The following is a 26,379-nucleotide window of genomic DNA, read 5'->3' as shown; positions in this document are numbered from 1 at the left end:
AGGAGGGTCCCACGGGCCGGATGTGACCCACAGGCTGTAGTTTGCCCACCTCTGGTGTATAGTATATAAAGCAGTATAAACAAGTCATTGTCTGTACGAAATTTTAGTTTGTACTGACTTCGCTAGTGCTTTTTATGTAGCAAGCTGTAAAACTAGGCAAATATCTAGATGAGTTGATGTACCCTTGGAAGACCTCGGCATGCCCCCAGGGGTACGTGTACCCTTGATTGAGAACCACTGCCTATCTTTTATTTTTGAACTATGAATTCTATTTGCTGCCTGCGGGCCTGACCCAAGCCCAGTGAAGACACCCAGGGACTTCATTGGACTTTGACTTTTGATTATTTCCCTCGTATATGATTCATTAGTGACTTTAATGATTAAGGTTGGGACTTTCAAATCTGTATAAGATAATTAAGCCCCACTGAAATATTCAAGTACTATTTATTCCAATATGTTTGGGGAGGCTATTTTGTGTGCATTGGAATTCCCCAACCTTTACAGCTTCTAATTTGCTGAGCTGTAGCCACAGCAACATGTGCCGGGTGGGGGGGGGGGCGGTGGCTGGGCACCTATACATGTGACACCATTTTCCTATAAATGCTCCTCATTGTCAGTGCATTATCTGCCAGATGTTAAACTCCTCCCAAGCAAACTGCTGACCTCCACAAGTTCCAGCCCTGTTTGACTTCCTTTTTTTTTTTTTTTAAATCAGGGTACAGCCCCATGGCTGATGAAAGGGCTGAGATGCAGGCTCTTCTAGGAATGGCCAGTATCAGTTTATATCAGAGACACCTGCAGCTTCCCACTCAGCTTTGCAAAGAACCCAGTCCCTGTGCTGCACATTGCCTGTGTGACCACAGAACACGAGAGAACTCAGCCTGGGCGGATGATTGTAAGCAGGGCCGGGTCCAGGATTTTTGCTGCCCTAAGCAAAAAAATTTTGGACCACCCCCGCTTTTTTTTCATGCCCCTGGCTCCGCCCCAACCCCGCCCCTTCCCAACCCCTTCCCGAAATCCCCGGCCCCGCCTCCCCTCAGGGCGTGCCGCATTCGCCCCCCCATTACTTCCTGTGGCTCCCCCCCCTGCAACCCCCCACCCTAGCTCACCTCCGTTCCACCTGCTCCCCTGAACACGCTGCCCCTCGGCTTCTCCCCCTCCCTCTCAGGCGAGGGAGAGGCAGCGCGTTCAGGGGAGCAGGCGGAGCTGAGGTGAGCGAGGGTTGGGGGGGAGCGTAGGAAGTAACGGGGGGGGTAGAGGAACTGCTCCCTGCTCCAGCTCAGCCCTGCTGCACCACCGCCGCTCGGCTTCTCCTCCCTCCCTCCCTCCCAGGCTTGCTGCGCCAAACAGCTGTTTCATGCGTGACAATCCTGGGAGGGAGGTGGGAGGAGCGGAGCGGCGGCAGTGCGCTCAGGGGAGCAGGTGGAGGCGAGCTGGGGCGGCGGGGGCACATTTCTAGGGGTGGCATGGCCAGTACCGGAATGCCGCCCTAGAAATGTGCCGCCCTAAGCACCTGCTTGTTTTGCTGGTGCCTAGAGCCAGCCCTGCCTGTGTGACCACAGAACACGAGAGCTCTCAGCCTGGGCGGGAGGAATGTAAGGAATTAATTGCATGCAGGCTGCTGGTTTCATTTTCATTCTCTGGGCTGCTCTTCTCAATGAATCTTCAGACTCTGAATGAGTTTCCACAAACCCCCACTCTGGGTATCTTCACGGAGAGATTTCAGTTGTCGTGTGGCAGAGAGACGGTTTCCAATTTCTGCTCTTGACCTGCCTCGGAAAGCAAAGTGTGTTGGCCGGGGCGTGGAGCCAACCACCGGAGAAGGTGACATCACAGCAGCTTCAAGAATCACGGGCTGTTAATTGCACAGGTGAGCACAGCATTCCCCAGAAGGTGCAGAGCAGCTCCCACCCTCCAGTGCCAGGGTAGCTGGTCCAGACCTAATGCCGACAGACAGCTTGAACCCTGCCTCTGCCTTGTTCTTATTCACTGGTGCTTTGGAGGCTGGCGGCAGCCAGGCCTTTGGAGGCCCATGGCTCTGTGATCCCACTGGCAGTGGTTCTCAGCCTATGGTCAGTCCATGCTGACCTGGGAGAAGGAGGAGACAGGGAATAGGGTTGGGAGGTGTCTGGTGGAGGGAGGGTCTCTCTCTTAAACTGCTCCCCAGAATGTTGGCCTGTGAGCCCACCGGAGCGGCAGTCGCCCTCCTGACAGAACTACATCCCACACGGCCCACTTGGCACTGGGAGACCTGAGGAGTTTACAAAAACAACAGGATACAGACTAACACGGCTACCCCCTGATACCTGAGGAGGTTAGATTCACCGGAATCTGACCATCTCCCACTAGCCCTGCAGGACCTTCTAGGTGACACAGCTTTCCTCCCACAGCCTGTTGGCCCGTACTGCCCATCTCTTCCCCCAAGCACAGCTCTCTATATGGCCACTAGGGCCCTGGCCATTGTCAGGCTAACATGAGGGACAGTCTGATGCTACAGTGACAGGCACTAATACCAAACCCAGACAGACAGGACCCAGTTTAGGACATCAGGTCATGGCCAGTGCCGCAAGTACAGTTGCCACTCTCTGTAAGGGGGGAAGGCTCAGTAGGTAGCTAGGAATTGAGATCTGTGCTAGCCTAGCGCTTGGAAGACCTGGGTTTATGTCCTTGCTTCCCAACTTCCAATGTGATCCTGGGCCATGGGTGCCAAAATGGGGGATCCTGGGGGGAAGGGGCGGCATGGGAGCGGGGCCTCGGGGGAAGGGGTAGTGCAAGGGCAGGGCCTCAGGGGGAAGGGGCGGCATGGGGGCAGGGCCATGGTTCGGGCACCAGTGTCAGGGGTGCCATTTAAAGGGGGCAGGGCTTCTGCCCCCATCTCCTCAGTTTAGTCATATCTCCTAGCCCCAGGCAGAGCTCTTAACTGAGGGCATGTCTACACTGGCAAAGTCTCAGCGCTGGCAGTTACAGTGCTGCTCAGAGAGCACCGAAGGAAAACCGCTGTTGTGTGTTCACACTGACAGCTGCCTGCACAATAGCGTGTTCACACATGCGGCATTTGCGGTGCTATTTGGAGCGGTGCACTCTGGTCAGCTATCCCACAGAGCATCTCTGGCCTTGGCTACACATGCACATTATACCGCAATAAAGCCTCCCAGAGCGCTCTAACTCACTCCCCGTCCACACTGGCAAGGCACGTAGAGCGCTCTGACTCCCTGGCTAGAGCGCTGCTGGTACTCCACCTCCCCGAGAGGGATAAGGTTTGCTGCGTATTGGGTGAGACGCTGCAGCATCAGTGTGAACGAGGAGTTACCGTTACAGTGCTCTGATTGCCCTCCGGAAACGTCCCATTAACTGAAGTGGCCTCTCTTGTCTTTGTTGTGAACTCGGCAGGAATGTGGAAGTGGCCCTTTCAAAGCTCCGTTATCAGCTCCGAGAAAAAACCAGACAGACAGCTAATGTTTGCTTTAAGTGAATGAGAGAGAGGCGGGGGAGGGAGCGTGCAAGTGTAGCCGAGCCCTCTTTCTCTTTTGCCGCTAAGACTTGTGCAAGGTGAGTTCTGCAGGGAGGTGCGGCTCCCAGGTTGTGCCCCTAGGGCAGGGAGTCAGTATTTCGTTTACAAACAGGCAGAGTGATTCAGATAAGAAAGGTCTGGTAATTAAATTAAGGATCTGGAAGTCCTCAGCTGAGCCTGTAAAACAGAAATGCCTCTGCCGGGGGTGAGGTTTAAGACAGAACACAGGGGATTCGGAAGACGTACAGCCAAGATTACATTAAGAAAAGAGGGAAATGTGAGGGGGATAGGTGAAAAGAAGGGGCCAAAACCAAGGGACAAGGGCCGTCCTTACCCATACGCAAACTATGCAAATTTTCTGGTGCCCTGGGCAGCTGCTCCAGCTCCTGCCCCACCTCTTCCCCAGGTCCCCCACCCCTCCCCTGCCTCTTCCCACCCCTGTTCCGCCCAGCCCCGCCCCCACTCTACCCCTTCTCCAAAGCCCCCACCCTGCTCTGCCCCCGCCCCGCCTCTTCCCACCCCAGCTCCAGCTCTTCCCGCCCCTGAGGACTGTAGCAGAGTCGGGCCTGCACTCACCTGCGGTGGGAAGTGCAGGGACCTGGCCCCAGCCGCGCCACCGCTGAGTGCTGGGGGGTGGTTCCCCCCTACCCCCAAGCCAGCCTCACCCTCCCATGGAGACCTGGGGCCAGCCCCCACCACCCCCGCGGAGGCCTGGGGCCCCCCACACACACCCTGCAGGGGGGCTACGTAGGGACCCAGAATAGCTAGGGACGGCCCTGCCAAGGGAAGGGATAGCATGTGACACCATCACCATAGTATCTGAACGCCTCACAATGTGTAAGGGTTTGGCTACACTTGCCCGTTATACCGCAATAAAGCCTCCTAGAGCGCTCTACCTTACTCCCCGTCCACACTGGCAAGGCACGTAGAGCTCTCTAACTCCCTGGCTGGAGCGCTCCTGGTACTCCACCTCCCCGAGAGGATTAACGGCTGTTGTGTATTGGGTGAGATGCTGCAGCTCCAGTGTAAACGAGGAGTTACAGTTACAGCGCTCTGATTGCCCTCCGGAAACATCCCATAATCCCATTAACTGAAGTGGCCTCTCTTGTCTTTGTTGTGAACTCGGGAGGAATGCGGAAGTGGCCCTTTCAGACTGCTTTTCTGGTCCAAGGGAGAAAACAAACAGCTAATGTTTGCTTTGAGTGAGTGAGTGAGAGAGAGGCTGGGAAGGAGTGGGGGTCTGAACTCACAAGACAGTGCTGACACACTCTCAGCACCCCAAAAACCCACTCTCTCTCCTGCACATACACACAACACACTCCACCCCAGCCCCTCCCCATTTGAAAAGCACGTTGCAGCCACTTGAACGCTGGGATAGCTGCCCATAATGCACCGCTCCCAGTGCCACTGCAAGTGCTGCTAATGTGGCCATGCCAGTGCGCTTTCAGCTCTCAGTGTGGACAGACTGGAGCGCTTTCCCTACTGCGCTCTCCGAAGGCTGGTTTAACCCAAAGCGCTCTACAGCTGCAAGTGTAGACAAGCCCTAACCTATTTCTCCTCACAGTCCCACAGTGAGGTAGAGCAGTGCTGTTATCCCCATTGTACAGGTGGAGCACTGAGGCACAGAGAGACTAAGGGCCAGATTTTCAAAGGTGTTTTGGAACCTAGTGGGATTTTCAAAGGCACCTGGAAGCTTAGATGCCTAGCTTCATCTTTGAGTGCCTAAAAACCTTTGAAACTCTGACCCTAAGGCACTGGCTTGAGGCCATACAGGAAGTCCATGGGGGAAGCAGAACCCAGGTCTCTCAGGACTAGTTCTCTATCCACTGGACCAGCCTTTCTCTCCGCTGCATGCTGCAAAAAAGCAGATTCTGATAGATGGGAGCAAAACCAAGAAGGCCAGTTCTCTGAGACTTGAGCAAATGGTCCCAGGTGATTGTGAGAAAGAGATCATGTTTCAACTTGCAGATTGCACTAAGGGGCATATGAATGTTTAACACATCTGGCATGTAAATACCTTGCAACACCGGCTACAACAGTGCCATGTAAACACCTGTTCTCACTTTCAGGTGACATTGTAAATAAGTAGTGGGCAGCATTATCTCACGTAAATGTAAACAAACTTGTTTGTCTGAGCAATTCTCTGAACAAGAAGTAGGACTGAGTGGACATGTAGGCTCTAAAGTTTTACATTGTTCTGTTTTTGAGTGCAGTTTTGTAAAAAAATAATAATTCTACATTTGTAAGTTGCACTTTCATGATAAAGAGATCGCACTATAGTACCTGAATGAGGTGAACTGAAAAATATTATTTCTTTTATTTTTTTTTACAGTGCAAATATTTGTAATAAAAATAATATAAAGTGAGCACTATACACTGTATTCTGTGTTGTAACAGAAATCAATATATTTGAAAATGTAGAAAAAAATCCAAAATATCTATAATAAATTTAAATTAGTATTCTATTATTGTTCAACAGTGCGATTAAAACTGTGATTAATCATGATTAATTTTGTAATCGAGTTAATTTGTTTTGAGTTAATCGGTTGAGTTAACTGTGATTAATTGACAGCCCTGCTTCAAATTTTGACTGCCTTTAGGTGTTACAAATAGCTCACAAATACAAAAATAATTCCCAAAATCATCATTTTGCTGCTGTCTTTTTAAAAGCAGCACACTTGGGTAAAAATACCATCAGCACTAACGGTTTTTCTCCAGATAAGCAAATCTAACCACTAGTGCATGAGGTTTTCACAATGTGTATAAATGTGTAGCTTTAAATGTATCAGCAGCAAAAAAGAAAAATGTTTTTCCATCTTTACACATTCTAAGTGCACAGACAAAAAAAAGTAACAAAAACTGGTTTGTTATTAAACATCTTACAAATATAACAGCAGCTAGCGCTTTGTTTTAGCAACAAATAAAATAAGCTGTAAGTGTAAGCAGGGTGTGAATGAGCTCTCCCTGACATCTAGTGATGAGTTGGGGGAAGACACTTCAGGAAGAGACCTAATTTGCATATTCATGCCTAATCTGCCTAGGCATGCGGCATGATGATGGAGCTGCTTTGCCAAAATGATCCCTTTTGGCTGGTGCTGGGTTACAGATCGCTTCAGTATTGAGAGCCGGGGAATGAAATGTTTTACTTATTGTATGAGTAAAGCAGTGGCAGCAGAGGCAACAGCAAACAGCCAGTTATAGAGGTGCAAAGTGACTGCACACATTGCTTGGTGCCCCTCCCCCATTTCTGGGGTGAGAGGTGAACCCTTGTGAACCCACCTCTGAACTCTGGGTCTTTGCTAACCAAGGACAGCCAACTGTGAGTAGGGTGCAGCGGAGGGAGATGGGGGGTGATGTGTTAAAGGGACATTTCTTTGTAGGACTTTCCTACCACAAGGTGGGAAACTGATGTAGAGGACACTGCCTCATCTACTGTGAGGGTGGGTTCGCTTAAGGTTGTGTGCTGGTGAATGTGGCGGTTGTGTTTTCCCAAACTAATGCTTGGTTCCCTTTTCCTTTTAATGAAAGTTCTCTTTACACACTCAGTGCTTGTGAAAGGGGAAGTATTGGCTCTTAGAGGCACTCTGGGGTGGTGGTAAATTTTCCCAGATTACCAGGTGAGGGCTTGAGCCAGTTCTGTGTTGTGTTAGGAGGAACCCCTAGATATTGAACCCAGCCCTCCTTAGTGCCAACTCCACTCAGCAGAAGGGTAAAATAAGATTTTAGCTTTATTAACAGCTAAAAAGTTTAACTGTATTTTTATAACATCTAATCAAATACAATTTGTAAATCCCAATTTTAAAATAAAAAATTTGCAAACCTTAAAATACAACCAAATAGTTCTTCTATGGGCTTAAACTAAAATAAGGTTTTTGTTTATAATTGTGGTTTTATGAACCAAAACAAAGATCCGATCCTATGGGGAACTGATTAATTTAAAAAGGGGATTATGTTATAATAATTGGGCCTAGAAATTTAACTTAATTGTCAGCTCAACTGTAAAAACTATATGTAAATTCATAAAATGTCACAATACCCTGTAATGATAAGTGTAAATGGGAGAAGTTGCACAAGAAACACACAAAAACTAAATCAGTCCAAACGAAAAGGCTACTAATATAACTCAAGCACTAATATAATTTAAAATTGTGTTTGGTAAACAAGAAAAGTGTAAAACCAGCAAGCAGTGAACCAAAATCAGAAATTGGGGCTACTGTAATTGGTGGACAAAATAATGAGGGGAGGGCAAGGGTGCCAGAATGGGGGAGCCAGGAGGCCATGGCCCTCCCATGTTTTACTGGCTATAAGGGCAAGCAATGGTGGGGAGGGGATGGAGAAGAGCAAGCGGGGGCAGGGTCTTGGGGGAATGGGCAGCATGGGGGCAGGGGCTTGGGTGGAAGTGATAGTGTGGGGGTGGCCCCCCCCACACTGTTAGGGACCTTCTGCCACTCCTGCGGGAGGGGCTATTCCACCCATCACTCGCATTTTGGGTTCTTAAAGAAAAAGACTCAAAGAAAAAGAAAAACTGACTGCTGGAGTGAGTGTAATCCACACACCTCCAGCATGTGGTGGTCTGTCCCATCTAGTGGCAGAGAGAGAGACAGAGACAGTGTTTTCCCCAGGAATTGAAAGGGGGCGGGGGTGTTCAAATTTACGGGGGGGAGGAGGGGGTCAGGGCCGATGAGGGGTGAGACCGTGAGCATGAAGGTGTGCTGTACAGCACCATAGTAAAAACTGAAAAATGTTTCATGACCATTTTATTAGATTTAACTCATGTTCTAAAATCATCACACAAATTAAAGTTGGCTACTCAAGCCTTCTGTGAAGCACTACATCTACATCCTTCTTGGTTTCTTGTTATAATTTTGCACAACTCTGTTAATGAACTTCCTGAATGCAGTGCATTCATCTTTGGTGGCTTCTCATGTGTCCGGTACTTCCATTCCTTCAGCTGACATGCTCATTAGTTCATTCACATGCTCAGGCAGAAGGCAACTTCTTTCAGAACACAAAATTCTATTCAGTGATGAAAAAGAACGCTCAGCTGTAGCTGTTGTGACTGGGAGTAGCAAGAGATGAATTCCTACTTCTTTCATCCCAGGAAACAGAGCACAAAGATCGGGTCGAGCCACTAGTGATAATAAAAAAGAAGTTGAAGTCAAATGTTCATTCATTCATTGTATGATATTCTACTCTGTGTTCAAATTCTCTATTCTGTCCTGAGCACATGGCAGCCCCATTGCTGGTAGTGCCTCACTCCACTCAACTTTTGGAGTTTTATAGGACAGGGATCCGTAAAAGCTACGTAAAGGTTGAGTAGAATCTGGAAGTCGCTGTTGTAGATTTTTAAGAATCAAGTCTATGTACTTTTTCAGTTGTCCTAACAAGCACTTCTTGTCCTCTTCACTTAAGGATTCAATATAAATGCCTTCATTAGTCAACTTCTGGACTGAAGTCTTTGCTTCTTCCAGTACTTTTTCAATTGATAGCTCTCTGATTGGTCCAAATGTAGCGTCTATTGCTGGACAAAGATCTACTACTGTTGTAGCAGATGCCTGGATGGCATTGTTTAATGACCCAAGGGGTTTCAACAGTAGACTTACAAGAGAGAGAATGGCAATAGTCTTCTCTGAATGCAGTAGCAAAAGTACCAGCCTCACTACTTAGATCCATCCCATCTTGGTAGATACTTTCCAAAGCCAGTAATAACGGCTGGAGTAATTTTAAGACAACAGCCAAGGATCGCTCATGAGAAAGCCAGAGGGTTTTCCCAGGTTGGACTAATTTGAACTTCAGTCCCAGTCTATCTTCTATATTTTCCAAGATATTCAGTCTTTTTGGACTCTTGCTGAAAAAAGAATATAATGAAGACATTAAATTTATAGCTTTTTTAATGTCTTTTGAAGAGTCTGCAGCTCATACTAGCGCTAGTTGGAGTAGATGGCCTCTGCAGTGTGTATAGGAGAGATTAGGGTTACACTTTTCTCTGAGCAAAGCTTGTACTCCACCTCGTCTTCCAGAGAAGTTTGCACTCCATCAAGTGCACAAGCAGCCATCTGTTTGGGGTCCAATTGATGAGCATTTAACTCTTCTAAGATGTGGGTTGTCACAGATGCAGCCGATGTGTCTTCTATAACTTGAACATCTGGAAATGCATCTACTGGCCTACCATTGACATCAAGATAACTACACAATGACTTAATACTTGATGCCCATTTGCATTGGTGCGTTCTTCAGCCATGTATGCAAATTTTTTGAACGCGGTGAGAGAGTTCTTCACATTTTCAACTGTTGAGTCTTTCACTGGTGCACCGCATGCTTCTAGCCAGTCGAGTTTCTTTCAGAAAAATAATGAGCATTTGCTGGTCTTGTTCAGAACCAGTGTTCAGCTTCAGGATGAACAAGTGACAGTGCACTTAACATTGGCCTCCAATTTGTAGTGTGTGGTATCTCTTGCTTAAATAGAAAGTATGATGCCACAGCCATGTGTGTTCGCATGAACTGTGTTGTGTCTCTAGCATTCTTAACAGCCTCATTAGCAATCACCGGTGTTGTCCTTGGTCAGTGGAGACTCAGAGTTCAGAGGTGCTTTCACATGAGTTCACCTTCCAGGTGGGGGGCAAGAAGGTACCTTGTTCATTCCTCCAACTGCTCACTGTTCACTCTGGCCACTGTTGTTCATTGTGCCACCGTTCACTCCATCCATCTGTTGCCAATGGCCCTGCACCGTCACCTTCTGCTGCCACCTGCCACTGTGACCTCTGCAAGTTGGTCTCTTGGGATTCCACCCAGCTCTCAGTGATTTCAGCTGAGCTCTCAGTGGGGGAACCTCGCTGCTAGTGCAGACTGGGCCATCCCTTCCACAGAAACACTGTCCCTCAGCAGGTCTAAGCACTTAGACCTGATTATCAGTGATTTCAGCTGTAGTGGTCACTTAACAAAACAAGACTATCTATGGAGCCTGATCAGCTCTGTTTTTAAATAGTGGAGAGGGGCAGGTCAAATAGTACTCATGACTCAGGCAGACCATCAAGCAAAACACCTGTCCCTACCCTCTCTCTTGATAACCTCAATCAGCACAGGCTAAGTACAGTTCTACTGCCCTTTACTCATACAGTAAGAATAACATTTCATTTCACCACCACCACCACCACATTCAAGTGATTTGTAACCCAACCCCAGGCAAAATCTATCACTTGGACAATGCAGCTCTGTTTGCTGGACACCTAGGTAGATTAGGTGTGAATGTAAATACAATCTGGTCCTGAAGCCTTTCTCCCCAGCTCATCACTAGCTGTCAGGGAGAGCTCATTTAGACTTTGCTTACAAATCATCATTTGAAATTATTAGGTTGGCCAACATCACCGAAATGAATGCACTGACATTGTCATAAAAAACCAACAGCTGTATAAGGAAGCTAGTCTATGTTCATATTTTTCAAATCTATTATACTTTTTCAGATACACGTATTTTATCATACACACTTTAAAAGCATATAAAGTGTATTAATGTTTCAATTTCAATTCAGTTTTCCAAATAATCACTAAATTGGCAACACTGAATGTAACTAGTTCACAAAACTGGGGGGGATGTTGGGGAAATTCGGGGGGTGTACATGCTCCTCCTCCCCCCCACCCCCGCAGGGGGGGTGTAGGGAAATCCCTGGAACTGCTGAAGACCGTGGTCTGTCGGTGTTACATGAGCTTCACCTTCATGGCTGTCACCCCTGCCATGTCCTGGGAACCCAGGTCTTTGTCATCCTAAGTTTAAAAAATGTCCTGAACAGGCCAAAGAAACCAAGCCAAATAACACTGTGAGGCTTTTCCCCTGCCTCTCCCCTCCAATGTGTCCTTTTCCTTCCCCACCTTTCCTCCTGTCTAGTCAGAGTCTGGCTTAGACAGCCAAAAGTGTACATTTTGCAACGTGGCTGTACCCTGTGATCAAACCAAGGCAGCTAAATGCAATGCCCTAAATAGCCCAACGCTGGTACAAGTTTGCTGAGTCCCAAAGTAGCTAATAAAACTGCCTGTGTTTCTCCAGCAGTAAAGTTGCAAGTAAAAATCAACCCCAGAGACAGAAGCGGCATTTTTGATCTTTGATGCCCTGTTCTGTCCCCTTCATGTATCTTTGTCTTGTCTTCTAGGAAATGGGATTGGACTTTAACAGCTATTGCAATGACAGCTCCAGCCCATTTCAACTAACTTCTTTTCTCACCGCCCCACCCCCAAAAACCCAGTTATTATCATATTTAACACCATCTAAAAGACTGTCAAACAAGGGTTTTTTTCATTCTAAAAACCTCTCTCCAGCTAAAATGCGCAAAAAAAAAAAGTAGTTAAAATAAGGCTGTCTTAAAGCATTTGAAATGTAAAGTGTTAACTGTTTTTCCTTCTTTTCCATATTTTTAATAGAAGGTTAAAATGATTTTTAATGGTCTGTTTGCCATGGCACTAAGCAAGCTAAAGTCTCTGTAGACCCAACCCAAAACCTTGTTTAATGTTCAACAGTGACAGTGTTACATTCCTTTGGCCCATACAGTCCGTCTAAATTAATGCAACAGTTTTGGCACCCAAGATGGGGCCTAAAGGGTTAATACATACCCACTAGTGACTAGCTAATATCTTCACAAATAAGCAATTGGTTTTTAAAGCTGATTTAAAACAAAAGTTTGTTTTAAAATTTTACATGTGTTATTCTGGTTTGCAAAGCAAACCATTAATGCTTTTGTTTTTAAAAAGGGGGTTGTTTTAAAGTCATACATTCTTTTAAAATTTTTTAACAAAGGCTTTGTTTTGTTCCCCCCCCCCTTTATTTTAGGGTTTGCAGTTTTTATAAACAGTAAAAACTTTAAAGGTTTAATGTAAAAGTATTTTTTAAAAGGAAAAGCAGAAAGCATACAGGGAGTGGAAGAAGGGAGGGATCAGCAAGGAAAGCTACCTTATTGAGGTCAGAACATGTAGGGATAAAGTGAGACAGGCTAAAAGTCAGGTAGAGTTGGACCTTGCAAAAGGAATTAAAACCAATAGTAAAAGGTTCTATAGCCATATGAATAAGAAGAAAATAAAGAAAGAAGAAGTGGGACCGCTAAACACTGAGGATGGAGTGGAGGTCAAGGATAATTTAGGCATGGCCCAATATCTAAACAAATACTTTGCCTCAGTCTTTAATAAGACTAAAGAGGATCTTAGGGATAATGGTAGCATGACAAATGGGAATGAGTATATGGAGGTAGATATTACCATATCTGAGGTAAAAGAGAAACTCAAACAGCTTAATGGGACTAATTCGGGGGGCCCAGATAATCTTCATCCAAGAATATTAAAGGAATTGGCACATGAAATTGCAAGCCCATTAGCAAGAATTTTTAATGAATCTGTAAACTCAGGGGTTGTACCGTATGATTGGAGAATTACTAACATAGTTCCTATTTTTAAGAAAGGGAAAAAAGTGATCCGGGTAACTACAGGCCTGTTAGTTTGACATCTGTAGTATGCAAGGTCTTGGAAAAAATTTTGAAGGAGAAGGTAGTTAAGGACATTGAAGTCAATGGTAAATGGGACAAAATACAACATGGTTTTACAAAAGGTAGATCGTGCCAAACCAACCTGATCTCCTTCTTTGAGAAAGTAACAGAGTTTTTAGACAAAGGAAACGCAGTGGATCTAATTTACCTAGATTTCATTAAGGCGTTTGATACCGTGCCACATGGGGAATTATTAGTTAAATTGGGTAAGATGGGGATCAATAGGAAAATTGAAAGGTGGATAAGGAATTGGTTAAAGGTGAGACTACAATGGGTCCTACTGAAAGGTGAACTGTCAGGCTGGAGGGAGGTTACCAGTGGAGTTCCTCAAGGATCAGTTTTGGGACCAATCTTGTTTAATCTATTTATTACTGACCTCGGCACAAAAAGTGGGAGTGTGCTAATAAAGTTTGCGGATGATACAAAGCTAGGAGGTATTGCCAATTTAGAGAAGGACAGGGATATCCTACAGGAGGATCTGGATGACTTTGTAAACTGGAGTAATAGTAATAGGATGAAATTTAATAGTGAGAAGTGTAAGGTTATGCATTTAGGGATTAATAACAAGAATTTTAGTTGTAAGCTGGGGACGCATCAATTAGAAGTAACGGAGGAGGAGAAGGACCTTGGAGTATTGGTTGATCATAGGATGAATATGAGCGGCCAATGTGATATGGCCGTGAAAAAAGCTAATGCGGTCTTGAGATGCATCAGGAGAAGTATTTCCAGTAGGGATAAGGAGGTTTTAGTACCATTATACAAGGCACTGGTGAGACCTCACCTGGAATACTGTGTGCAGTTCTGATCTCCCATGTTTAAGAAGGATGAATTCAAACTGGAACAGGTACAGAGAAGGGCTACTAGGATGATCCGAGGAATGGAAAACTTGTCTTATGAAAGGAGACTCAAGGAGCTTGGCTTGTTTAGCCTAACTAAAAGAAGGTTGAGGGGAGATATGATTGCTCTCTATAAATATATCAGAGGGAAAAATACCAGAGAGGGAGAGGAATCATTTAAGCTCAGTACCAATGTGGACACAAGAACAAATGATTATAAACTGGCCACCAGGAAATTTAGACTAGAAATTAGATGAAGGTTTCTAACCATCAGAGGAGTGAAGTTTTGGAACAGCCTTCCAAGGGAAGCAGTGGGGGCAAAAGATCTATCTGGCTTTAAGATTAAACTTGATAAGTTTATGGAGGAGATGGTATGATGGGATAATATGGTTTTGGTAATTAAATATTCATGGTAAATAGGCCCAATGGCCTGTGATGGGATATTAGATGGGGTGGGATCTGAGTTACCCAGGAAAGAATTTTCTGTAGTATCTGGCTGGTGAATCTTGCCCATATGCTCAGGGTTTAGCTGATCGCCATATTTGGGGTCGGGAAGGAATTTTCCTCCAGGGCAGATTGGAAGAGGCCCTGGAGATTTTTCGCCTTCCTCTGTAGCATGGGGCACGGGTCACCTGCTGGAGGATTCTCTGCTCCTTGAAGTCTTTAAACCACGATTTGAGGACTTCAATAGCTCAGACATAGGTGAGAGGTTTTTTGCAGGAGTGTGGGTGAAATTCTGTCACCTGCGTTGTGCAGGAGGTCAGACTGGATGATCATAATGGTCCCTTCTGACCTAGATATCTATAAGTAGGAAAATAATGTTTTAAATTGTTGGATTTCTAAAGCAATCTTTTACTAAAATGACAACTTAAATGTCCGCCCTCTTGTTAACAAAATGCCAACTCAATAAAAAGCTGCTACCCCATTAACTACACATTAAATCTCAAACCACCAAAAGCTATTGCAACAGCAAACTTTTTTTTGTAATTTTTGTAAAAAAATATCAACCCCAAAGAGCCAGAAGCTGCATTTTCGACCTTTGCTGTTCTTTTTTGTCCCCTTTGTGTGTCTTTGTCGTGTCTTGTCTTCTAGGAAACAGGACTCGACTTTAACAGGACAAGCAACAATGACGGCTCCAACCGATCTCAAATAACTTTTTCTCTTCCTTCTAAAATCTCTCTCCAGATAAGAAAAAAAGAAACAGTTGCTGAAATAAGTTTTACTTACTACTCTATATTTAAAATGCTTTAACTCTTTTTCCTTCTTCTCTATATTTTTAATAAAAGGTTAACAAGACCTTGAATGGTGTTTGCCATGATACTAAGCAAAGTAATGTTTCTGTATACCAAACCTTGCTTAACACTGTTTAAGGTTAAACAGTGACAGGGTGATATTAACCTTTGCCCCATATAGTCCATCTAAATGAATACAACAGACCTCACCAAGTCCTTTGGCATTTGGTCTTTTCAGATACCCCTAGCTCAGAGGGGATCAAACGAGGCTGCTACTTCCCCCATGGGATCCTGAGTGGGTTCATGCAGATTGGAAAGGAATCCAAGGTTCAAGATGCTGGTCTGGCCCCCTCAGTGCTGCTTGCCTGGGAATAGTACTGAGTCGAATGCTGCAAAATTCTGTGGCAGCTGCTTGCTGCCTGCTGATGTTTGAGGCTGATGATGGAGGTTCTCATTAATTTGTTCCTCCATATATCTCTCCTTGGGCTGGCACAGAGCCAACTTAGCATCTTCAGTCCACCTCTCCTCCCAGCCTTGGGTGCACATCTGGGGCAATGGGTGTCCCTCTGTCCTCGGACTCCCCAGCTGCAAGAATGGTCCCTTGGGGCCATTGGCAGCCAGTACAACTTAGAGAAGCCCTGAGGCTGCTCTAAGTTGTGCCTTGGGAACTAGACCAGTCTCGGCAGCCGCAGGATCAAGGAGCTGCAAAGGTGGCTTAGAGGCATCTTTGTGCCACCTCCCCCCAAATGACCTCAAGCATCCAAAGGCTAGTCCTGAGGATCTGTCCCAGAGTCTCATGAAATGGCCAGCTGGTCATGAATTCTCTAAAGCCATAACAAGCTCCCTACAGTCTGATCCTCTCTCACCATGGTAACAGAGGGTCACTTGGCCTTAAAGAACTCCTGAAGCAGGAAAGAGAGGACCCTAAGAAAGCTTTGAGGTTAGATTTTCAAAGGTCGCTGCTTGCATTTTAAGGGCCAATTTTGAGACCTTGTGGGGAAGATGACTGACTAACCACCCCACCAAATCAGTGCACGTAGGCCAAATTCCAGCCCTTTGTGGGAAGTCTGCATGAGATAGATTTGCACAGAGGATCAACAAGTAGTCTGGGTAGGACACAGCTGGGATGAAGGGCACCTGCTCATCCAGGCTAGGCTGGGTTAGCAGTCACCTCTTGCTGCACCTTCTCCCCACCTCCCACACCACCAGGATTTGGGGCCATTGGATCTGCTCTGTGTTCAGCCTGATTGCCCATGCCCCTGTTGCTTTACCAGCCTGCTTACATGCCCCTGTGCCACGGTCCCTTGGAAAGAGCCATTTCAGAGCAGTGCCCTGCAACATGCAGGGCTAAACCACCCCAGAGGTGGCTGCATGTCAGTGGTCAATGAATAAATTGTGTAGGTTTATGAAGTGCTTTGGGATTCTGCACGATGCTCTAGAAATCCAAGATCTTATTGTCTTATTTGCCTTATTCCTAGCTGCTTTTTAACAATGTCTGGGACTGTCCTCTGGGCTGTTGTTTTTATCAGTGTTTAAGATGTCTGGGTGTGTCTGTTTGCTGCAGATGTCTCATGAAATGGAAAGACCCAGCATCCAAACTCCCCTGATCATCCCCAAACCTCGGGGGGAACGGGCTCACTATGCAACCTGGGGCTTCATTGCTCTTTGCGTCTTTGCCCTGTATCACATGGAGCAGTCCTGGCACCATGTCGCAGAGAACCTCACCTTCTCCTTAATGGCCCTGCAGATCGGAGTGCTGCTCAAAGGGGTTTGCAACTTCGTGGAAGAGATTTGGCATGTGCAATCCAGGTAACTGAGTTTACAGCCCTCTGCTCTTGAGAGGCACGCTCAGGGTGGTACTTGTAAATGGTCCAGAAAAGAAAGTAAGAGAACTAATCCCTGTGAGGGAGGTGGGCGAATGCAGGTGCATGGTTCCTACTCGCTATACAGGAGCTGTAAAGGAATCCAAAGAGGCATAGGCTTTGCAATCTGGTCTCTGTGGTGGTTTCCCATCTGCCCCACTCTCCTGTCTGTTGATGTCCCTTGGGTTTCTCTACTCAATCCCTCCCTCTTCTCTCTCTCTCTAGTCTTTTGTGTCTTTACTATTGGGAACAACTCTGCAGATTGCCCATTACCCATAATGCCCAGGCAGGAAGATGCATGACTATTAAGTCACAACTTAGGGCTGTCTCATGCCCATGTCCCATACACCTATTAAGGCCCATGGGATCTATGTGGGAGGATGTTCTCTGAGGGGGTTCTCTCACGTTGTCCTGTGTGGGGTCAGGGTTTGCTTCGTCTCTGGCGCAGGTTCACATCCAAACCCACCAGATCTCTCTGGGTGCCATGTCACCCCAGTGGAGCCAGGCTGCCTGGGCCTGCCTGGGCTGAGGTAAATCCCAGGGCCTCCAGTGCAGAAGGCTCCCCAACAACGGCACTCCACACTGAGGCTTGATTGCCTTCCCCAGTAAACTCTACAGTGCTGGTTGGGGAGGCGCTGGCACTGCCGTAGCTGTTACTTCCCCAGCATGGGCCCACTTGCTCCCTGCTTGCTGAGTCCCCACCCATCTTTTATAGGGACCCCCTGGGCTGGGGAGGGAGAGAATGTAGAGAGGTAAATACTGGTGTCCTCCAGGGGTCTGTACTGGGCCCAGACCTATTCAACATATTCATAAATGATCTGGAACAAGGGGTAAACCGTGAGGTGGCAAAATTTGCAGATGATACAAAACTACTCAAGATAGTTAAGTCCCAGGCAGACTGTGAAGAGCTACAAAAGGATCTCACAAAACTGGGTGACTGGACAACAAAATGGCAGATGAAATTCAATGTTGATAAATGCAGAGTCATGCACGTTGGAAAACATATTCCCAACTATACATACAATATGATGGAATCTAAATTAGCTGTTACCACTCAAGAAAGAGATCTTGGCGTCACTGTGGATTGTTCTCTGCAAACATCCACTCAATGTGCAGCGGCACTCAAAAAAGCGAACAGAATGATAGGAATCATTAAGAAAGAGATAGATAATATGACAGAAAATAACATATTGTCTCTATATAAATCCATGATATGCCCACATCTTGTATACTGCGTGCAGATGTGGTTGTCCTCCCTCAAAAAAGATATATTGGAATTGGAAAAGGTTCAGAAAAGGGCAACAAAAATGATTAGGGCTATGGAAGAGCTTCCGTATGAGGAGTGATTAATAAGATTGGGACTTTTCAGCTTGTAAAAGAGACGACTAAGGGGGATATGTTAGAGGTCTATAAAATCATGACTGGTGTGGAGAAATTAAATAAGGAAGTGTTATTTACTCCTTCGCAGAACACAAGAACTAGGGGTCACCAAATGAAATTAATAGGCAGCAGATTTAAAACAAACAAAAGGAAATATTTCTTCATACAATGCACAGTCAACTTCTGGAACTCCTTGCCAGAGGATGTTGTGAAGGCTAGGACTATAACAAGGTTCAAAAAAGAATGAGATAAGTTCATGGAGGATAGGTCCATCAATGGCTATTAGCCAGGATTGGCAGGAATGGTGTCCCTCGCCTCTGTTTGCCGGAAGCTGGGAATGGGCGACAAGGGATGGATCACTTGATGGTTACCTGTTCTTTTCATTCCCTCTGGGGCACCTGGCATTGGCCGTTGTCAGAAGACAGGATACTGGGCTAGATGGACCTTTGGTCTGACCCAGTATGGCCATTCTTATGTTCTTATCAATACAGTGGGGGTCTCTCCTTCTCAGGGCCAGGGGTGTGCTGGGCCTGGAGACCGCTCAGCACACCGATCTGCAGGGCGCAGACTGATAGCCCTGTCTCCTTGTCCCTCAGACACCACAGCAGCTGGTGGAGGGTGGTGAATGCCTGCCTGAGTCCAAGTCTGCGCTGCTACACGCTCCTGCTGCTGGTCAACATCTGCATCTACATGGCCCTACTCAGGGACACCGGGATGCAGCTCTTCCTCAACCTCATCCTCGGCTGCCTCTGCCAGCTCCTCAGCTTCGCCTTTGGGCTTCAGGTAAGGGCAGGACACTCCAATCCCCCGCAGCCTGGCAGTGCACCCCTCTGCTCCCCAGAGAATCCCCAGAAATCCTGGCAGGCATAGGCCAGGCCTGCGTAACCCAGGCTGTGTGGTGCTCTGCCCTCCATTAGTGGACAGGCCACGTATAACACTTTGAGTCTTCTAGCTACACCCTTTGGGCTAAGGAGCCTGGGTTCTCTAGTTCACATCATGGACTCATGCTTTAAGGTCCCAAATTCCCCACAAATGGTGACCCATCCTGAGGTGTCTCGTTGCAGCTGCACATGGGAATTGCACCAACTGAACCCAATCAGTTTCTCAATCAATTTTGTGAACTCATTGGGGACCCCTGTGGTTGCTGCTCTGAAGTGGGTTGGAGCACCGTTCATCTCAGTCTAGCGTCATTTGTCGTCTTACAGGTAGAACTAGGAGCAGTGGGATGAAACTGAGCAAAGGAAAACTGAGAATGAAGATAGCTCACGTGGCAAGGGGCTCTGCGCTGGTGCTATGTATCCTTTCCAGGCTGTAAAAATCACCAGCACTAGTAATCATTCCCACTAGTAATAGTTAGTAACAGGAGATGCTTCTTCAGGATGAGATATCTGTGGAAGACATTCCTTGGTCCTTTACATCTGGACTGGGGCAAGCACTGAGGATTACGCTGTAGGGAACAATCCTGCATCACAAAGAGGGTGGAGAGCTGAGCTGCTAGGTCAGGCCCATCTCTGATCCCTAGGGAGGTTTAATTTGTACCAAGGGAGATATAGGTTAGCTATTAGGAAAAGCTTTCTGACTCTAAGTGTAGTTAAATCCTAGAACAGGCTTCCAAGTGAGGTTGTGGAATGCCCATCACTGGAGGTTGTTGAGAACAAGTTGGACAAACACCTGTCAGGGATGGTCTAGGTTTATTTGGTACTGCCTCAGCGCAGGGGGATGGACTTGATGCCCTCTCAAGGTCCCTTCCAGCCCTACATTTCCATGATTCTAAGATGGAACCTCACCATGTTTGCTGCGGCTGATGCACCCTGCCTTGTCTGCACATTCTGCTCTTCTTCCAACTGAACTGTTTTAGAAGCCACGATGCAGTAAACTTCCTTTCATTAGTGCAGCCCCTTAATATTTGATATCATCGTCCTGATGCCGCCATCCGTCTCAGCAGGGAAACTAGCGAACTACTCAATCCAACTAGCTTTTAATGAGCACTACCACCTCAGGGTTCCAGTACCATCCCCAGCACCCGCAGAACTCCCACTGGCATTAGAACATTGGCATTTTTAAACCTGGCACTCAAGCAAATGCTTGGGAGGAGGGGTATATTTAGCTGCTGTCTCCAAAGGGTTAATTAATGGGAGTGCTGCAGGCTTACAAAGCTACCCTCTGCTCTCGATAATGCCAGTGTAAATCCAGGGTATTTCTAATGACTTCATTAGGGTTACTCTGAATTGACACTCCAGATTCAAGGATTAGAAAACATGCCTTACAGTGATAGACTTCAGAAAGCTCAATCTAGTTATTTTAGCAAAGAGAGGATTAAGTGGTGAGTTGTTTATATGGGGAACAAATATTTAATAATGGGTTCTTCTTATAGCTTTCTCTGCTAGATTGAAGATTAAAAAGCTGGAGGTTGAAGCTAGACAAATTCAGACTGGAAATAAGGCGTACATTTATAACGGTGAGAGTAATTAACCACTGGAACAATTTACCAAAGGTCATGGTGGATTCTCCATCACTGGCAATTTGTAAACCAAGATTGGGTGTCTTTCTAAAAGATCTGCTCTAGGAATTATTTTGGGGAAGTTCTCTGGCCTGTGCGATACAGGACGTCAGATTAGTGATCACAATGGTCCCTTCTGGCCTTGGAATCTACGACACCACTAAAACTGAGAGCAAAGTTTGGGCTATGGTGAGAAATAGAGACCTTTACAGAAATTTTGAACTGAGAGGATTTTGGTGTAAAAGGAGGATCTAGGATGCTCAAGGGGTTTGAACACCTACTCTATATAAGAAAAGGAGTACTTGTGGCACCTTAGAGACTAACCAATTTATTTTTTATTTATAAATTGGTTAGTCTCTAAGGTGCCACAAGTACTCCTTTTCTTTTTGTGAATACAGACTAACACGGCTGTTACTCTGAAACCTACTCTATATAATACGATTCTGGGATTATCACCAGTCTGTGTGTTACGCTGAAGCTTGGACTCTCTGTTGAGTCAGGCTGAAGTGATGGACACAGCTACAAGCATGGTTGAGAGCTCTTTTGTTTGGAATGTCACCATGTTCAATCGCCACTAGGATTCACCGTCTGTTACCATCCAAGTTTTAAATTCTAGGCCATTTTGACTTCTCAGATTTCACCCCTGCAACAGCAAGGCATGTATCTATGCCATGCCAAGAGTCCTAGGCCATGATGATATCAGAAGTAACTCAGCCAATCACCACCCTTATTCTACAGCTAATTTGCATGCAGTAGTTTCATGGATTGCAGAGGCAAGCTATGCAGATGATAGATCATGTGTCTCAGCTCCCACACCTGTGTGACAGCATGGGCTTCCAGCCACTGGTCCACACTAAAATTATTGGACCCTTAGGTTCTTTGAGCATCTCAAGCAGGGCACTTGCAAGCTGGATTTCTGGGCCCAACTGTGCCACTGAAACCTTCGGCCTCATAGTGGTGTATAGCAGACCTGGAAGTTATACATGTGTGTGTGATCAGAATTGGGCCTGCTCTTTGATCTGGGGTAAGACACTTAACGCTGGTGGGCCTGTTAAGGGAAGATGATGATTGACCAGCCTTGTAGGGCTGCTGCGGGAGTTGACTAGGGTTGAGTTTGTAAAGCTCTTTGAGGAACTCTAGACCTGCAGCGTACAGCTCATGCAGGGGAAAGCATGGCTGCTTGGCTTTCAGGTGTATTCAGAGAGACAGCGGGAGACACAGTCACCAGTGTGCATGGGAGGAAATCCCGCTTAGCTTATGGGATGGTTTATTTATGGCATTTCTTCCTTCAATCCATAGAGTCCCTCCGCAGCAGAAATGTCTGAAATCTGTGAAAAGAACAACCGCAACGTAGCACATGGACTAGCCTGGTCTTACTATGTGGGGTATTTAAAGTTAGTTCTGCCACGTAAGTAGTTGTTTCCCTGTTTGTATAGGAATACAAAATCCTTTATAATAAAACTCCTCCTTTGCACACGTTAAGGGGGAGCCAAATAGCCAGGCAGAAAGCTGCTGCCCTGAATTCATTTGTCTCTGCTCCATGTTCTCTTCCTCTAAGGCCTTAAAGACTTGATCAGTGAGTTTAACAGAGCCAATAACAATTTGCTGAAGTGCAAGGAGACCTGGAAATTGCACATCCTTCTCCCAGTGAGCTGTGAGATATACGATGATCTGCAGAAGGCTGACAGCCACATCCAGTACTGGAAGGATCTCCCGGCGCTGCAGCTCGACCGGGCTGGCACTAAATGGAGAAGCTACAAACAAAGCATCTATAAAATTTTGGGTGAAGACAAAAAGGTACATTTAACATCATGCTTCTCTAGCTGAAGGGCCACGGGAGAGACGGAAGTGAGCAGAGACAGGCCTGGAACACAAAGTTTAGCTGTGGATCCAAATGAGAAATTCAGGTGCAGGATTTTGGCTTGGGCCCATCTCTAGCCAGGAGACGTGAGTAGTAAAGGTGGCCTCGCTCCAAGATAGGGCTGTAGAGCCTCCAAAGGGCCAGCTCAGAACAGCATCCAGCAGTTGGGATGAAGAAGCACATGCCTTTGCACAGCCCTGGGATTCACACAAGGCCTCTCCTTGCAGCCATAAACCTCTGCAGGAAAATCGCAGTTTACTTACCTCTACGCAGCAAAGCTCCTGTCTGCACTAAATCCAGCTACACCCAGGAGCAGCACTGACCCTGTTGTATTGGGAGCAACAACAGCCTTTGGCATATTACCCCATGCAGCAGGATAAGGCCTCCCTGTTCCAGCCTCCCTCCATCCCCCTATACACTCCCCCCATACACACACTGCCAGTTTGATCACCGTCCCTGATTTCTTCTCTCTGTTCCCATCTGTCACTGGCACTATCAGGCCATGGCAGACACTAAAGTGCCTTGTCCCCCTGCCCGCTTGGACAGCAGAGTGCTGACTGCACCAGTCCGGCTACCCAGCGTAGAGGCAGACTCACCCCCATGCTCATGAGCAGGCAGAGAAAGCAGCTGTGGGGAGTCTCTTGGCTGCCCAGAGGCAGCAGGGCCAGGGTTCAGTGGGGAGGGAGCTGTGGTGGTCCTTGCATGGATGAATTTGCACAAAGCCCCCGAAAGCCTAGGTCTGACCATGCTTGGCAGAGCTCTGGCAGCTGCTGCGTTGTGCATAAGAGGGGGCCCCAAAGGGTTCTGCCAGCAGTGCTGGGATTCCCTGGGGCCAGCTGCCTGGGGAGGGATGCCTTAGCCATGGTCTCAGGACTGCTGGGGTAATGCCCACGTTTCTCCCTCTCCCATCCCTCTAGCTGAATTACTGCATTGTGGAGTACGCCCCCCCGCTGCAGGCCCTCTACGCTATGTCCCAGGATGAAAGCGCCGCCTTCAGCCGGGAGGATCGCCTGGAGCAAGCCCAGCTCTTCTGCAGGACCTTGGGGGAGATCTTACAGCGTTCCAAGGAGTGCGCAGGCTGCTACCGGCTCATTGTGTATGAGGGTGAGGAGTTGGGGGACTGCAGAAGGGGAGGAGAAGTGCTGGGTTCCTCTCCACGCCCTGATCCTCAGGCACAGGAGCTCACTGCGGTCTCCGGCGCACACTCAGCACTGCAGTTAGTATCAGGATTATACCATCGTCTCACGGGTGCTCTCTGGTATTCACTGTGCTGGGTAAGAGGGGCTCAGGGTCCCCATCGTATGGTGCATGGGCCATTTAATGCACATGGGCTCCTGTGGCATGGGTGGCTGAGCCCTCTCACACCACAGCTCCTTGGGCCACGGGGAGGTTTCTGCAGTGCATTGGGGACCTTTTATGTGCAAGGCCTCCTGATTAATGGGGTCCCCAATGCCTCTCCCCAGGCTCTAAGACAGAGGGGATCCCAGAACACAGCCACTATCCCTCAGAGATGACTCTGATGTTGTGGGTAGGAAAGCCCTTACCATCTGCCTGTTTCTCCTGAGTTTGCTGGAGTTGGACGACAAAACCCCAGCAGGACTTCCTGAAAAAAACACTGGGAGAGAAACATTTCTCATTTTGCTCAAATTTTGAGTTAAATTTTTCCGTTTTTTTAGTTTTCATTTGGTGGGGAAAAAACACACCCACTCACTCTCACTCTTTCACTTTTCTCCACTGGAGAAAGGGCGGGAAAAGTTTAAGAAGTGTGAGAGTGGGTTTTTTTCCCCCTACATTCTCTTTCTTTTTTGTGTGTATTCCCCCGTTTTCCATTGGGGGAAAAATGTTAAACTGGGGGGGGCTCAGGGTCGCGGATAAATGAAAGGTTTCCAACTTTTGTGAGGGCGGGGGGAAGAGAAAATGTTCATTTTGGTCAAAAGGCATTTTCTTTCTCCTCCCCCAAAAATGTGTGGATAGAAGAGCATCCAGCAGCTTTACATTTCACCCCGTCTTCCAACACTCAGCAAGTCCAATGCCAGACACCTGGCTGTGTTAGCAGCTGCAAAGCTTGAACCTCTGACCTTTAGGTCTGTACAAACCCACCTCTGTTAGCCCATAGTGTAACAGTCTCCGCAATCTCTAGCTGTGGCCTGGCCACCACTAGAGGCACCAGAGTGCCCCACCGTGTAGGTGTGAGATGTATGGGCAGCAATGGTGCCTTTTCTTGCTGAAGGATTTGGAGACTCTGCTTGCTGGAGACTCAGCTTGCCTTGGATTCCAGCCCACTGGAGCCAGCGGGGTTTGTTTTCTGTTTTATTTTCCAGAGTCAGGAGACAGCGACAGCCATTTTCTGTCAAAGGAGATCCTAAGGCACATCAGACAGCAGCACCTGGAGGAATACACCATGTGCGAGGGGAATCACGAGCCCACCACCTTTCTCTCAACAGAGCCCAGCATCCTGATCAGTGACTCGGAGCTACCTGGGCCTCTGCGGAGCGATGGCTTCTGAAAAGTGTGGATAGGACTGTCAGGTTACTCCCTCTTCAAGCATACAAAGAGAGAGGACCAAGACAGTCAGGGCCCTCCTTAGGCATTGGCAGCAGCTGTGTATGGCACCCAAAAATTTGGTGCACCCCTGGGTCTTAATGTCCACCCTCCCACCACTTCCTATCCCTGTTTTGACCCTTCCTGCAGGCTCCCACCACAGCTGGCTGCTGTAAGTCTTCCTTCTGAGGGGATCTAGTACTTAAACATGAAAAAGACTTCCAACCTGCCAGACCTATTAGCACAACACTGAAACTGTTAAAGAGCCATTCAAGTGGTAATGAAGCCATTTAACAGGCATTTGCCAACCCAGGTACACTTCAGTCTCTCTGGTCACTTGATCTCTTACCTAAAAGTCGCTATATTACAACAAAAAGACTTCAAAAACAGACTCCAACGAGAGACTGCTGAATTGGAATTAATTTGCAAACTGGATACAATTAATTTAGGCTTGAATAGAGACTGGGAGTGGATGAGTCATTACACAAAGTAAAACTATTTCCCCATGTTTATTCCCCCCCCCCCCCCCCCCCGCACTGTTCCTCAGACGTTCTTGTTAACTGCTGGAAATGGCCCACCTTGATTATCACTACAAAAGGTTTTCTTTCCCCGCCACTCTCCTGCTGGTAATAGCTCATCTTAAGTGATCACTTCCTTACAGTGTGTATGATAACACCCATTTTTTCATGTTCTGTGTGTATATAAATCTCCTCACTGTATTTTCCACTGAATGCATCTGATGAAGTGAGCTGTAGCTCGTGAAAGCTTATGCTCAAATAAATTGGTTCGTCTCTAAGGTGCCACAAGTACTCCTTTTCTTTTTTCAGGTATATACTGTCAGTTTCTGAATTTACTGACAAAAACAGTTGTGCATTACTGTAATTACTCAGAATATGTTAGTCTACAGGACCTTAGTTTAAAATTTGCTTTAAAAATACTTCATTAGTGTGTTGGTGAAGGTTATAAAATCATATCTCTAAAAAATCCTTACATAGATTTTTAGATGCACAATCTGAGTATTCATCTTTAGCCTTAAATGCTTGGATCTTCAGACATATAGTTTTTTTAAATAAATCCTTCAAAAGACCACCCTTATCTAAAATACACATTTTAATTTTAATTGCTATAGTACA

The 26,379-nt window shown here is 46.8% G+C and overlaps 1 protein-coding gene across 2 annotated transcripts; it reads left to right on the top strand.

The window, feature by feature from the left end:
• The first annotated feature begins 1,611 nt into the window (after positions 1-1,611).
• STING1 (stimulator of interferon response cGAMP interactor 1) lies at positions 1,612-25,686 on the top strand. Of its 2 annotated transcripts, XM_074962135.1 has the most exons (7): positions 1,612-1,870; positions 16,667-16,911; positions 18,941-19,127; positions 22,144-22,252; positions 22,403-22,641; positions 23,623-23,809; positions 25,027-25,686. In XM_074962135.1, exons 2-7 carry the CDS (start codon positions 16,667-16,669, stop codon positions 25,209-25,211), a joined length of 1,152 nt encoding a protein of 383 aa, XP_074818236.1. In that variant the 5' UTR covers positions 1,612-1,870; the 3' UTR covers positions 25,212-25,686. The 2 variants fall into 2 exon arrangements, with proteins under 2 accessions (XP_074818236.1, XP_074818235.1); XM_074962134.1 differs by lacking the exon at positions 1,612-1,870 and having other exon boundaries at positions 16,640-16,911.
• Positions 25,687-26,379: the final 693 nt, after the last annotated feature.

Source organism: Natator depressus, chromosome 8 (assembly GCF_965152275.1).
Source record: "Natator depressus isolate rNatDep1 chromosome 8, rNatDep2.hap1, whole genome shotgun sequence".
Lineage (NCBI taxonomy): Eukaryota > Metazoa > Chordata > Testudines > Cheloniidae > Natator > Natator depressus.
Note: the sequence above shows the minus strand (reverse complement) of the source record. Positions and strands in the feature narration are given on the sequence as shown.